At 49.7% G+C, this 14152-nt stretch overlaps 1 protein-coding gene across 1 annotated transcript; it reads right to left on the bottom strand.

The window, feature by feature from the left end:
- Positions 1 to 4944: 4944 nt before the first annotated feature.
- Positions 4945 to 11465, bottom strand: CPA1 (carboxypeptidase A1). The gene is made up of 10 exons (XM_068972744.1): positions 11401 to 11465; positions 10875 to 10956; positions 10174 to 10407; positions 9827 to 9928; positions 8979 to 9080; positions 8663 to 8773; positions 7991 to 8078; positions 7272 to 7471; positions 6680 to 6764; positions 4945 to 5132 (listed from the first exon to the last, which is right to left on the bottom strand). The coding sequence occupies exons 1-10, from the start codon at positions 11463 to 11465 to the stop codon at positions 4945 to 4947; spliced, it is 1257 nt and encodes a 418-aa protein (XP_068828845.1).
- Between the last annotated feature and the right edge of the window lie 2687 nt (positions 11466 to 14152).

The raw sequence follows: 14152 nt of genomic DNA, 5'->3' as shown, positions 1-14152 counted from the left end.
TCCCCATCTGAGAGCAGGTTTTACTTTCTCTTTTGTTTCAAATCTTAAAGATTTCCAGGTATTAATGCTTGTAAACATTTATGGGGTGCCTACTATGTGTTAGGTAGTATTCTTAGAGTCTTCATTTTATGTTTTGACTCATTTGACCATCCCAACATCCCTACAAGGTAGGCGCCCCCATTTTTAGGTGAAGAGACTGAGGGTCGAGTGGAAATTAAGCAACTTGCCCTTGAGTCACTGAGCTGGAAGGTTGAGAAAACCGCTCTGCTCTGGGCTTCCCCCTCTGGGTGGGCCCAGCACGTTCTCTCTGGCCATACCTCCGGTTCACCAACAAAAATGTAACATCCCCTTGGCTGTCGGCCTCCCTTCCTTCCCCGTTACCCGAGATTCCACTGAAAGCCTTCCTCCTCTACCTACACGAAGGGCAATGGGAGTTCGGGGACAGAAGCATCTGCTTCTGGGACCATGAATTTCCCCATTCCACCGTTGTCTGTGTCTGGTGACCTATCTTGAAGACAGGTGCCCCAGGGTTTCTGAGATTTGTTTTGGTTCTCAGCGTGTCCCTAATGAGGTATCACTTAGGGAAGGGGAGTTACAAGCTTTTCAACAGATTGTAGGGGGAAAGTAGGCTGTTTTCCTGATGGTTGAACTCTCCAATAAAACTATATTGATATGATTTGTGTCTGATCTTCTCTTTCCTTTGTGGCTATGTTTCTGATGTAGGCTGAAACATAAATTATGTGAATTGGCTCATGGTCACAGGCCTAGGCTTCATGGGAGGAAAAAGCAGCAAACCTCTGCGCCTCTGTCTGTGTGTGAGCAGAGCTCTCATTCCACTGCACTCCTCTAAAAATGTAGCTGAACACACCACTGTGGTTAAACAGAAGACTTAACTTTCTTCTTTTAGTTTGGCAGTAAACATTTGGCCACTTTGTCTCTGGGGTTGGTAGATGATGCTCACAGTTTGAGTTGCCAAATGGATCCTGAAAGCTTTGGAGAGAATTCATTACCCTTTGACAGTTTTGTTTTGTTTTTTCAGATTTGACGGGTGTTCTGTGCTTCTTTCTCAGTGCTCTTCCTTCATCTGGCCAGTTTGAATGTTTTGGTTGGTCATATCAGTTTCCTGTAAGGAGCATCTGGGTCTCAGTGTGTTCACAGAATGATGTTTCTGACCCTAGAGTCCTTAGAGCAAGGATCCGTCTGCATCTTCAAATCCACCTAGTCCCACGTGTCCTTGCAAAACAATCGCTGAGATGATGAACAGCCCTGCACTGAATGAGGAACTGGTGAGGTCATATCTGGATTGTATTCAGTGACATTTCAATTTTAACTTCAGGCCAAAGCTAGACATACATATCTTAGTGTTAATTCAAAAGACCACCCAAAGGATTCTTATGGACCACCAATGGCTTCACAGGCCACACTGAGAACCATAGATAAGGATCGAAGAATGGAATAAATGAGTTCATTTTAAAATAAAGATTTTTGAAAAGTCCTGGAGAATAGGCATTAGCCTAATCAATTCCCCAGATTGCTGCAGGAACTGAATGTGAGCAGCAAGCACTCCTGGGATTTGTCATCTGCACTACCTCTGGCCCCAACAAGGAGATGTTGGTACCCTGCCCTTGGTAGGGCACTTACTTCCAGCTCTATCTGGAAAATAAACTTTTCCAGAAGTAAGACAATTACCTTGTTCAGGGCGACAGCAGAAGAAATGAGTTTAGACAAATTATGAAAAAGAATCTGGGCACAAATTAAGACGATCATTTAGAGTTTAATTTTGATAATAAGTTGATATTAGATAACGTTACCCACAGGTGATCTGGTGTGTTCATAGTAGCTTCTTTCATTGCAAGAAACTCAGAAAAGTGTAAAGAGGAAAAACCATCAACCAGGGTAACCACAATTATTATTATTGGAGAATATCTCCTTCCAGGCATAGTGGGTATATGTTTTTCCAAACAAAACTGAGATTCATACTCCATATACTATATTATAGCCTGCTTTTTAAAAAACTTTGTGGAAATACAAATCATATGCCATACAATTCACCCATTTGAAGGATACAGTTCAGTGGAGTTTAGTAAATTTACAGGGTTGAACAAGCATTACCACAATCCTATTTTAGAATATTTCCATCATGTGACCAGCTTCTTTCACTCAGTATATTGTGACCATTTTTCCATATCAATCACAGACTATAACGGCTTCCCAATATTCCATTGTGTAAACATGTAATATCCATATTAATACTGGTATCTATCTAGGTTCTTTTCTATTTTATTTAAGTTTTTATTATTGCAATGTGTACCTGTGTTTATTTGAACTTCTCAGATAATTTTTATAAAATGAATTCTCCAAGTGGACTTACTGAGTCAAAGCAGCAATATGCTGAAATGTTTTATTTATATCAACCAAATTCCCCCTGGGAAGGTGGTATAAATCTATCCTCCCACCAGCAGTATATGACAGGTCTTATTTCTTCATACTCTTGATAATACTGAATTGTCACTCTTTTTATTCTTTATCTGACGGGGAAAAAATAATATATTTTTCTTTAATGTACAAAAAAATTTGCCCAGAGAATCAGTATCTTTCATTTATCAACTTTTTGTATTTCTTCTTTGGGGAAGGAATCTTCTATTTTTCTTTTGAAATGTTGTCTCTTTTTTTTTAGCTCCTTTTACTTATAAAGGCTCTTTTCTTCTCAGGGTTATTAATAATTTTTCATATATGTGGTATTAGTTTCTAAATTTATCATTTCTCTTTTAGCATTGTTTAATTTAGAAAATAAAAACTTTTAATCCATAGATTTATAAAAATATGTATCTCAAAGTATAAAGTTAAAAATTTTTTTAATTAATTTCCATGTCTCCATTTGAGAAGCATTTATTAAGTGCATGATACGTGTCGTGTACTTGGCCAGTCATTAGAAACCAGTGTTGAGTAAAACAGCACAGTTCCTGGCCTCGTGGCATTTTCATTCTGGTGCTGTGCTTCTTGTCTTTTTAGCTTTCTTAATACTTTTACTTGTTCAGAGCATTACTTTCTAAACTGCAGCTCAGGGAAATTCAAAATAACTTGCAAGCCTACACAATACAGACTATAAAAATGAAAAGTTTTCTAGTAAATGTGGAGAACATTTGTTCAACAAATATTTATTGGGTATCTGTATGTCAAGTACTTCTGAGAGTTTTGCAGACTGAATACCAAACCAAGTGGCCTCTGCTATCAGGGAATACAGTTTATTTTAGATTAAGCAATTCCACCATTGATCCCTAAGTAATCCAGTTTTAATAAAAGGATACACTATCTTGCTAACTTAATATTTTTATTCATTTATCAGTCTGTATTAAGCAGTAAGATCAGTTTTTTTTTTCTTGTCCAATTTTTTTTTGTTGTTGTTGAGCCGTCACAGTGGGTTTCAGGTTATCTACATAAATTGAAGGGAAATGCTTCCCAAAAGAAAACCTGAAGGAAAGGTTATAAAATCTTTAGATCATCTTTCTGTAAAGACTGATTTACACTTTCACCTTGCCTCATAAACTTATATATGTGTAAGTTTATGTGTACTATATGTATAGCCAGCCTCATCCTTTTTATTTCTCAGCATGTTTGGTAGCAAAAACATATTAAAATAAAAAATGAATGGTGTATAATATATAAAAATTTTTAAGCCCTATTTTGCATACCTGAAACATATATATATTGTAAATCAACTATACCTCAATTTTAGGATATCAAAGATTATTTTAAAAACTCCAAGATGAAAATTCCCTAATGGGCCCTTAAAAAAAGCATTTGAACTTCAGGCTACTGTATGTGAAAAAGACACAAATTTTTAAGTCACTGGAGTTGGAAGCATTGTGGTGCTTTGTCTGGCTGATACAGGGAAAGGCTGCCATCTTTACCCCAGCTCCCCTGTTTGGGGAGCTACCGAGCCATCTCCCTACCCCAACTTCCCAGTAACGTCTTCGGACTGACTACCTACTCAACAGTCACACCTTAAGAGATCTGGAAGAAACGAATATAGATTCTTGCTTTGAAAAAAATGTTGAGATATATGCTACATGTTTGTGGTGCTAGCCACTAGGGTGATATCACAGACACTAGAATCACCAAGCCAAAGGAGGGAAGCCAGATTCTAGGAGCTGAGGAGGTGATGTATCAAGGGGAGAGTCTTCCGTTTGAGAAATTTTGCAAATGGTAAGGAGCGGCGGTAGGTGGGAGAGGAGAGGGGGCGCAGACAGTGTACTAGGAGATGCTAGAAAGCGTGTGGCCATGAGAAGTAAACTACTTCTGTCTCTAAAGGCAAAGTCTTTGCGATAAACTTCAATTAATAAAAATGCCTGGGATTGGTGTTTGTTCTTTTTCTTTAAATGATTCCGTTTAATGCAATTGTTTTATTCCAATTTAGCTCAGGAGTGGGAGACCATATTTTGCTGTATAGAAAGCTTTGCCTGACTGTGACATCCATCTGGGAAAGCAGTGACCACCGGGATTATTCTATTTCATACTCAGGGTTATTGCTTTTGTAGATGAATGGATCCAACTAGCTAGACTATTGTACAAGCTGAATTCCTTACCACGGCAGGGTGCTGGGCATTTGGTTAGCAGCTGTGGCTGCTGCTTGCTCCTAAGGTATGAACAAATCACCCCACTGACGAGCTGAGCTCAGGGTGGTCTCATTAAAACAGATGCCACTTGGATACAACTTCACAGGACCTTGGAATGCAGGGAAGTTTAAGGGTCATCTAGTCCAGCCACCCACACATTTCCACTGCGATCTGCAGGAACTAAATGACTTCTGCCCCAGCTTGAAAAGGCAGGCATGCCACCTGCACCCCCACACGAGAGTCCATTCTGTTCCATGTACTCTCAAACTTTATTCGGTTGATTGGGTGGGGCTGAAGAGGAGGAGGAAGAGAGTGCTGAAGGGCTGGGTCAGTAAGGGTTATTCAGCGTGTGCTCCATGATGGTCAGAAGCCCCAGCCATGTCTCCTGGGCCGTGGGGATGATCTGGGAGGCTGGCAGCAGGAAGCCATAGCGCCCCGTGTCCCGGAGTTCAAAGGTGAAGGAGTACTTGATGCCTTGGTTGTAGGACCAGTCAATGCTGCCTCCACTGGCTTGGTCTGTGGCAGGAGCAGAACCGGCAGAACAAGGTCACTCACTTGAAAATATTTGCGTGGGCCAAGCTAACGGTCCCAAGCCGAGAGCCTCATGCAGTGTCGACTGGAGTCAGCCTCTGCTACCTTCCCACTCTTGACCAAGCAGCCTGGCTTCCTCCCAAGATGCTCCCCTGAAAGACTGCAGTCCAAGAGGGCCAGAGAGGCAGACCAGCAATGGTTTTCCTCTCACTAGGGCGTGCAAGGAAGCTCCCATGATTTTGAAAGCCGCCTCCGTCTAACAGTGGCTTGGGTCAAGCCCCCACATATTGGTAACCAGGATTGTCCCCCAGGGTCCTGCTCTGCAGGGGGAAAGTGCAAAGGGCCAGAGTCATAGCAGGAGCCCTCGGCTGTCTTTGGCAGACAGCTCTGCAGTAAATAAACAAAGCTCCCGAGGAACTGGACTGGGGAGGAGGAGGTGGCTCCAGATCAGAACTGAACCCCATAACACTCTGAACAAAGCAAAAACCTTTTCATTCAGGGTTGAAACAGTCTCCAAACAAACTTCAAACAGTCCAAAAGCAAGGCCAGCCAGAGGTGAGATTGCAACCCCACTTGCCCCCCAAAACTGGGCAATCAGGGCAGGAAGTCAGAAGTGTGCCCCTGTGCTCTGCTTCTTTAGGACTCTTCCCTGAAGAGTGAACCCCAAATTTGCTGTATCCCCTCAGGGCCCTACGGAACCTCCGCCACCCCACACCTGTCTCTGCTGCAGCCAGTGAGTCTCTGCTCTTCCTGCTGTTCCCAAAGTACATCAAGCCAGAGCACGTGGTAGGGACTTTGTTCTAGAAGATTTCTCTGCCTAGAATCTCTTCCTCAAATAGCCTCTTGGCTCCATCCCTCATTTCCTTCAACACTTGCCCGAATTTTGCTCTCACTGAGGCTCATGCTTCGGACCCACTTCCACCCCCATTACTTGAGTCCCCTCACCCTGTCCTGGGAGTTCTTTTTCTCCTTAGCATCGATCACTTAACACACCATATCATTTCCTTATTCGTCCCTGACTAGAATAGAAGTCTGCTTATTTTATTCCCAACTGTGTCTCAAGCACACAAAACAAGCCCTAGTGTATCATAGGTATCCAATAAACATTTGTTGACTTAATTCCATTTGATGCATTGCGTGGATAAGTAAGCTGAGAAAAGATAAGATATATTCTATAATAGAAGGGCACTGGAGGAGAAGTATTTTTTAAGTTGAATTTCTTGGGGGATCTACAAGGCCAGCAGAACTCTCTACCTGCTCTATGTATGAAGCTGGATTTAACCCCAAGATAAGGGGACAAGAATTCTCAGAGGAACTGAAGTGTTTGTCTGAAGGTATCAAGGAAGGTAGAGTTCACATCAGGAAAGGGCCCTCTGCCCACCAAGCCAACAGTCAGCCAGGGCCATTCTCCTTGTCCATGCTCCCCACATTGGGGTACCCCTGGCTACTTCCTCTGGGAGAGACACTCCCGTAGGCAGGAAAAGTCAACTGAGCTTCCTCCCAGGACCACCCACGAGACCGTGCACACTTACAAATTGTTGTGATGATGCTGCCATACTTATAGCTGGTCCCATACAGAGAGCTCAGGGCCTCAACAGCAGACTTAGCCACCTGATTCTGGAGAAAATGCCAAGCAGGATGACTTGTCATGGCCAGCAACCCCAGATCCCCATAACCTAGGGCCAGGGTATCCTGGGGGCTGGCAGGGTGACCCAGGAGCACACGCCCTGCAGAAGCCCACCCCCAGCAGACAGCATGGAGCCCACTGGGCCTTGCAGGGTCAGTCTCAGGAACTCAGAAGCCCTATAATTCTGAGCTTGTGGGCTGTCTGGCTGGTACTTCGCCGCCCTTTGGTCATTCTGCAGCCCCAAGTGTGAACTTGTGGTACTAGCTCAATGTCCAGCCCTGCCCTTTGCTCTGTCGTGTGACAAGAGTGACTGAAGCACTCTGTGCCTCAGCTTCCCAGGCGGAGAGTCTAATTGGCCTTGCTGGTCTTCCCAAGCCATCAGGAGTCCATGGGAGAAAGGGGTGCTAGGCACAGTGTAGGCCCTCACTAAGCACGTTTGATAGGCCCGCCCAAAGCTGCCTTTGGGCTGCGAGGACAAGCAGGCATCAGGTACGTACCAGCTCATTCTTGTCAGAGACTGATTGTGTTGTGTAGCCATAGGGATAGAGGAGGAGCTGGGAGTAGCTGTGGATGGAGAGGAAGGCCTTGAAGTTCCCATGGTCTTTCACAAAGTCCACAATGGACTTGACCTCCACTTCGGAATTGGCATACTTGCCGTGATAAGTCTCTGAGCAGGGGTTGCTGCTGGCTCCTGCCTCTGTGGGAGGGGAGAGAGGAGAGCTGGCATTCTTTACACCCAAGTAGTTGGTTTCCAGGGGCCTCTGGTCTTTGCAGGAGGTGAGATGTACGAGGCCTCACCCCCACCCCAGATAAGGAAAGGGCAGAGAGGCCTTTTATAACCTGGGGGTCCTGGGCCTCCCTCCCCAGCCAAACTTGGACAGAGCTGACGAACACACCCAGAGAGGTAGGAAGGGTCCCCGTGTGAGCCTGCTCCCTGCAGTGCAGTGACCACGGAGGGAAGGGGCTGAAGTTATACTAGAAAACCCCTGGATGGGTTTCAGACCTCAGATCCATCGGGAAGGACTTTCCTTTTACTGGCAAGGAACAAGCAGGTCTCAGAGGCCACCTTCCTCACTGAGTACCTTGGAGGAGGGGCCAGCATTCCCCACATGCCCCCATGGCAGGGGCAGGAGTCGGGTGGGGCAACAGAACAAAGGATGGTAAAAAACCATTCTGGGGGTCCCACCCCTGCTCCCCAAACCACACTGGGCCTTACTCCCAAAGCCGGCATCCCAGTTCCGGTTGGCGTCCACCCCAACACAGAGGGAGCTCGTGACAGATCGCGTCTTGCGCCACAATCGATTCTGAGAGAGGAGAATGGTTAGCCACCCCATAGGGGCCACAATCAACACAGAGCCTGGGTGTGGACACAGTAGGGGATCAGAAACCATTTTCAGCTGGTTTTCAGGGAGGAAGATCTGCAGAGGAGGCTCTTGGCTGAAGAAAGATGGAGGAGATGATAGATGGCACTTGGCAGAGGGTTCTACTGGTGGAAAGTAAAGAAGGCATGTGGCATTCCCCCAACCCCATACATAGTTGATTGGTAGCAAGTTGTCCCATAGAAATAAAATAGAACCAGGAAATAATTTCTGGGGAGTATGTCTCCACCGGGGACAGTTCTGTCCCCCACAAGCTGGAGATGTTTGCAGTCGTCTCATCTGGGGGCTTGAGGAGGTCAGAAAGATGTTTACACAGGACAGCTCCCGACACACCAAGAATTATCTGCCCAAACTGTCAAGAATGCCAAGGTCAAGAATCCGTACTCAAGGAGAAAAGGTCTGTTTGTCCTTCCCTCAACTTCTGGGGGCTGAGATTAGGGGAGAGTAGCTTGTGGGGGGACAGAGGACAGAGGCTTGCCCCGCTTCCCCCAAGAACAGAAGGGCTATACCTGGCTGTGAGTGAAGACAAAACCATCAGGGTTGGTGACAATCTCCAAGAATATGTCCATGCTGTCAAGAATGGCAGTGAAAGTCGGGTCCTGGCCGTAGTCTTCTGTGAACTGGGGTTGAGGGGAGGGTGGTGTTAGGGAGCAGAGGGGCAGAGCAGGCCAAGCCAGGCATCTGCTGCGCTGGACCAATGGATGCCTGCCCTTAGCCTCCTTCTGTGGTCACTGCTTCCGGATGGGAGGCAGGGGCCAGGGCTCCTGTGGGCCGTGGATACCAGTGCTCCCCCAGGTGAGAGCACCCTCACCTCCCCAGGCTCACCTTCTTTGCAAACCAGACCCCAGTGGCCTGGGTGATCCACTCCCTGGAATGGATGCCTAAGTCGATCCAGATGGCTGGACGGTTGCTTCCCCCAGTGCTGAACTGGATGAGAAGAGCAGGAAATAGTTCAGCTGGGGCCCCATCTCATCCCCTGGAAAGGGAGTGCACCCTAGGCTGTCTGGTCTCTGTACCCCAGGTTGAAACTCCATCTGAGGGACCGTCACTCAGGTGGGAGGCAGAGGTGGGTCTGGACAGGGATCCTGCAGAGCCTAGCTTCCTGCCCTCAGCTCAAGCGAAAGTGCAAGTCGCTCAGTCGTGTCCAGCTCTTTGCGATGCCATGGACTGTAGCTTGCCAGGCTCCTCGGTCCATGGAATCCTCCAGGCCAGTATACTGGAGTGGGTAAGCCATTTCCTTTTCCAGGGGATCTTCCCGACCCAGGAATCAAACCCAGGTCTCCCACGTTGCAGGTGGATTCTTTACCGTCTGAGCCACCAAGGAAGCCCAAGAATACTGGAGTGGGTAGCATGGGGCAAACATGACTTGGCCAGACTTCCGGGCCCCACCGTGTTCCCAGACCCACACATAGTTCTGTCGAAGGTCATGAGCATTTTATCTGGACTACCCAACTCTGGGATACTTTGCACAATGTGACACTTGACTGGGAGCAGGGAGTCACCTAAAAGTTTTAATTGTGTGTACAGGTATGTGTACACCTGTGCTACACACAGAGTCTGTATAACAGTGTGTTTTCTGTCACCCTGGGCTCACCCCGGGAGCCCTATTCACAAATGCAGGCATCCATTCTTGCAGAAGTGCCCACGTACATGCACTGGCAGGCACCCGTTACCTTCAGCACGTAGATGGGACGGCCTTCATAGCTGCTGCCAATCTGGAGCTTGCTGACAAGCTGCGGGTGCTCGGCCACCAGCAGGTCCATGAAGTCATAGATCTGAAGGGGCAGAGGAGGGAAGGCCACCTTTGTGGCTTCCGAGGGGAGCCTGGATGCCTCCCTTAGCAGCTCCCTGAGCGAGCCTGCTATGGGCCCTGAGTGCGGAGGAGCTGCCACCCTGAGCCTCCAGGCAGCGTGGAGACGGGGCAGAATCCACACACTTCCAGGCTGGCCCTGACACCATCTGCCGGTCTGACCAAGAGCTTGGCGCTCATGGGGGGCAGCACCCTCCCGGGGCCCCTCACCTCGTCCAGGGTGTGGTAGGTGGCGTAGTTAAATGAGTCGGTGCTGCGGGCCCGGCTCTGGGAGGCGAACATCTGCTCCTGCTCCTCATCTAGCAGCGACTGCACGTCCTCGATCATGATCCTGTATCTGATGCCATGGGCTTCCAGGAAGACTTTAACAGCCTGGAGGCTGGGGAAGGGCACTCGGACGTCGATGGGGGAGCCTGGCTGGGCAGGGCCCCTCCAGAAGTCCAACTGGGGAAGACAAGAGCCACTGTCACTGCGGGCTGGGGAAGGGCACCCATGGAAGGGGGTGCTGGCGCCAGAATTTCACATATAACTGGGGATAGGGCATGAATATGACAGGAAGAGGATGAGAGGAACCCCTGGGCACTGCACAAAGTCCAGTTTGGTCGGGTGAATAGCCCAGGAAGTGGAGTGGAGGGGCTTGGAGGCAGCAAGGGAGAGACGAGAGCTAGAAGCTGGGACAAGGGGAGGGTGGGGGAGGCCCTTTTCTCAGATGCACAAACGCAGCAAGATTCCGAAATTGGGAGGTTTAAGTCACATCCTAACAGGGATCATCAGTCCTGTAGCTCATTCCTGGGTAGCTGGGGAGAAAGAGCCTAGGTCCCAGGTGGCCCTGGGTGGGTGGAGGTCTGGGGCAAGCCCGTCTGCTCTCAGAGGTACCCTGGGGCCTTGGGGCTGCTCCCACGTCCTCTGACCTGCAGGTGCTCCAGGTCCTCCAGTTCCTTCACCGTCTGCACCTCGGCCTCATCGGCGGCAGAGATTCGGAGCACCTGGTGCCTGGGCAGAGCGGGAGGGGAGGCTGAGGGCCTGAGCAACTCCTACTGGCCATGCACGCTCCCCAGGTGGGAGCAGGGGGGCGGGGCCAAGTAGGGAAAGCACAGGGGATCCCAGCAATGGGAGCCCTGGGCCCCCTGGAAACTTCTAGACACTGCTGCCGTCACCGCCCCAGGTTCGACTCTTTCTCTCTCCAAAGACCGCCAGGCCTCCTCCTGCCTCCGCTTTTGAAAATTCCTCTTTAGGGCTCAGATTCTCTAGGGCTCACGAGGCTGTCCTGAGAGACTGGACCCTTTCTCAGTCCTGGTCCCCGGTCAGCCTGCCTTCTGGGATGTGCTAATTTGCTGCCCTCTGGCCATCTTCCCATGTGTCTCCCCCAGGTGCTGGCTGGCGGATGAGTGCTCCCCCATCTCTCCTCTGAGCACCCCCTCCTCTCCATGCTCCTACCCCACAAAGTCCTCTTTGCCGAGGGCAGCCCCCAGCAGCACACTCAAAATCAGCAGCCCCTGCATGCTGCAGTCAGTTGAGAAGGTCAGCAGATGCGGAGAAGGTCCTGGGGCCTTTTAAACTCTCCCAGGACAGATGTCTCCTGGCTGAGCCTTCTGCTCACAGCTGGGCCCTCTCCCACGGGCAGTGGGGAGGGGAGTTCCGGGCTCTGACACCGGCCCACCCTCCATGATAAAGTGGCAGGGAACGGGGCAGCTGGAGAGATAAGCCAGGCCTCAACCTCTGGCCATGAGGGCCCAGCCTGGGCCTGAGGGTCAGCTAGGGCTTGAGGCCTCCCAACTGGAAGCCTGCTTGCCCACAGACCCTCCAGTCCTATTACTGACCCGGCAATGGAGAAGAAGCCGGGACCCTGTAGCCTGGCTGCACCAGCTGGGGCCTTGTGTGGGGTGTCCCCTTCTCCCACGTTCCTGAACACCAGCTCTTTTGTTCCCACAAGAGAGCAAGCTGGGAGCCAGACTTGCTGGCTCCTCAACCACCCTGGTTTTGTCTAGGGTCGCCTGACCTGTAAGGGCACAGCCCTGGGAAGGAAACTTCCCAGCCCCACTCCCACCAGTCTCAGCGGCCTTGTGGGAATCAGGCCACAGCACAGGAACAGAAGTTCCCCTCCCTCCCTGCTGCTCTAGGGCTTTGGGAATCAAGGGTTGCCCTCGGTGGGAGCTGTAATCAGACGTCCTCTGAGCAGAAAGTGTGATGGTGGGAACCAGGGCCAGACCCCTATGGGGACTGCACAGTGTACAGGATGCTGACCTCACTGAAGAGACATCTAACACAAATCCACCCTAATCCACAGGGGTCAAGCGGTTCCCTCGCGGCATCTGGGGGCCCTGCTCTGCGTCAGGGCCTCAGGCTTGGGCACTGATGAAACAGCCAAGGCGGCCCTTTCTGGTTTCCATCTGTTCCTTCTGCCTCTCCAGCCTACCCCCTCCCTACCTGGCCAAACTTCCTAGGCCAAGGCAGAGTGACCCATTGTGTTTACCCACAACTCTCCTGAACATAGCTCCGGGAAGGTGATAAGACACTGAATTCATCCTCAACAGATGCTGAGCCTCCATGAAGACTGTTCCTTTCTATACTCTGGCACCCTTGCCTGCCCTCCACACCCCAGGGAAATCTTACCTCCTTCCTGAAGCTTCCTCTGGCTTTTCTCCCACCTCTCTGTCCCACCTCTGAATGAACGCTCATCTCTTTGCTCATTCATCCTTCTGGGCCTGGTCCTCCGCTCCACCCTGACATGATGCCCAAGATAGATGGGCCCCTGATCTCATGGAACTTGGTCTGATGGGGCACACAGAAGTAACCAACTTGGTTGTGTTCTCTCAAGTTTTCCTAGATGCTGTCAGTCACCAAGACAGAATTAAACATGCATGACATTCACAGGGAGACATAGCCATGAGAGAGAAAGGGAAGGGGAGAAGAGCCTTCAGCTCGCCGCAGGACCGACACCTGGGAGGGGAGCAGGGAGAAGGCAGACTGGGTGGGAGGAATTCGGGCAGCAGCACAGTCCTGAGGACATTTCAGCCAGGCCGATGCAGAACCTTGGGGCCAACACGGCAGCTCAGGGAGGCCTGCCTCCGACAGGAACGCTGCTGCCAGTGCAGTGCTATGCTCAGTCACCAGCTGAGAACAGCCCAAGGGACGCGTGGCCTCGTCACACCTCAGCGATGGGGCCATCGGGCCCCTAGGCTCCCCAGTGACTTGTTAGGATGCTGACAGAGTTCTAGTGGGAAAGACAGAAATAACCAGCCAACGTGTTGGTTCTGCAATAGGTCTCCAAGAAGCTGTCATCAAGATAGGATGACACATGCAAGACGCTCCTTGGGCCGCTCCCCTTGCTATAGGAGACCTATACGCATTTTCCGTAACGTGGTGTGAGAGACATCAGTAGGGCTGCAGGCTCAGAACTGTGGACCCAGCCAAGAGTGTCCAGCAAAGACTTTACCGAGAAAGTGATATCTGACCTGGGTCTTAATGACTGGATTTTGCCAGGTAGGGCAGGGAAGTGATGTTTATCACACTGTTTGGTGCTTGAACATAAACACAGTTATTTCTCCTTAATCATTCCTAAAGTGTTATTTCTGTCTCCCCAGTGAGACTATACACTTCCTGAGACCAGGAACCATGACTACCCATCCCTCATAGTCCCCCTCATCTCTTAAGTGTCCTACAGGGCTCTCGAGCTGCTCTAATCAGTGCCCCCCGACCCCAGGAAGTTTTGTAGGGCCTTTCTTTAGTTTGCATTATGAAAACAGTATTTCTCTTTCTAAGTCAAAAGCTGCCCTATAGTTTTTAATGTTTCATGCACACTACCCATGTTGAAGGGGGTGCTGGCTAATTCTTGGTCTTTTGTGAATTCCTTTCAGAAAAGACAAGCCCATTGGAAAAGGGGGAGCAGAAAGGGAGGGTGCCACAAGCCGAAATTAGGGTCAGCACTGAGCTGAGAGCACCATGGCAGAGGAACGTGGGTCTCAAGTAGAGGTTAAGCCTAATTTCTGGGGTCCCTCCAAATGCTGAACATTGCCTTTTGGTAAAGACCAATTTGCTGGACTGGAACCAGAGGCAGAGGGCCGCAGCTCTGCCTTTCTACCCATGGGCATGCTTCACATCAGTCCAGAGTAAGGGCAAAGATGATGGCCACTGGGCTGAAAGCTGGGGGAACAGGCAGAGCACCAAGACCTGGTCGCATGAGAAAGAA

This window comes from Capricornis sumatraensis, chromosome 5 (assembly GCF_032405125.1).
Source record: "Capricornis sumatraensis isolate serow.1 chromosome 5, serow.2, whole genome shotgun sequence".
Lineage (NCBI taxonomy): Eukaryota > Metazoa > Chordata > Mammalia > Artiodactyla > Bovidae > Capricornis > Capricornis sumatraensis.
The sequence above is the reverse complement of the archived record's forward strand: the minus strand, read 5'-3'. Positions and strand labels throughout refer to the sequence as shown.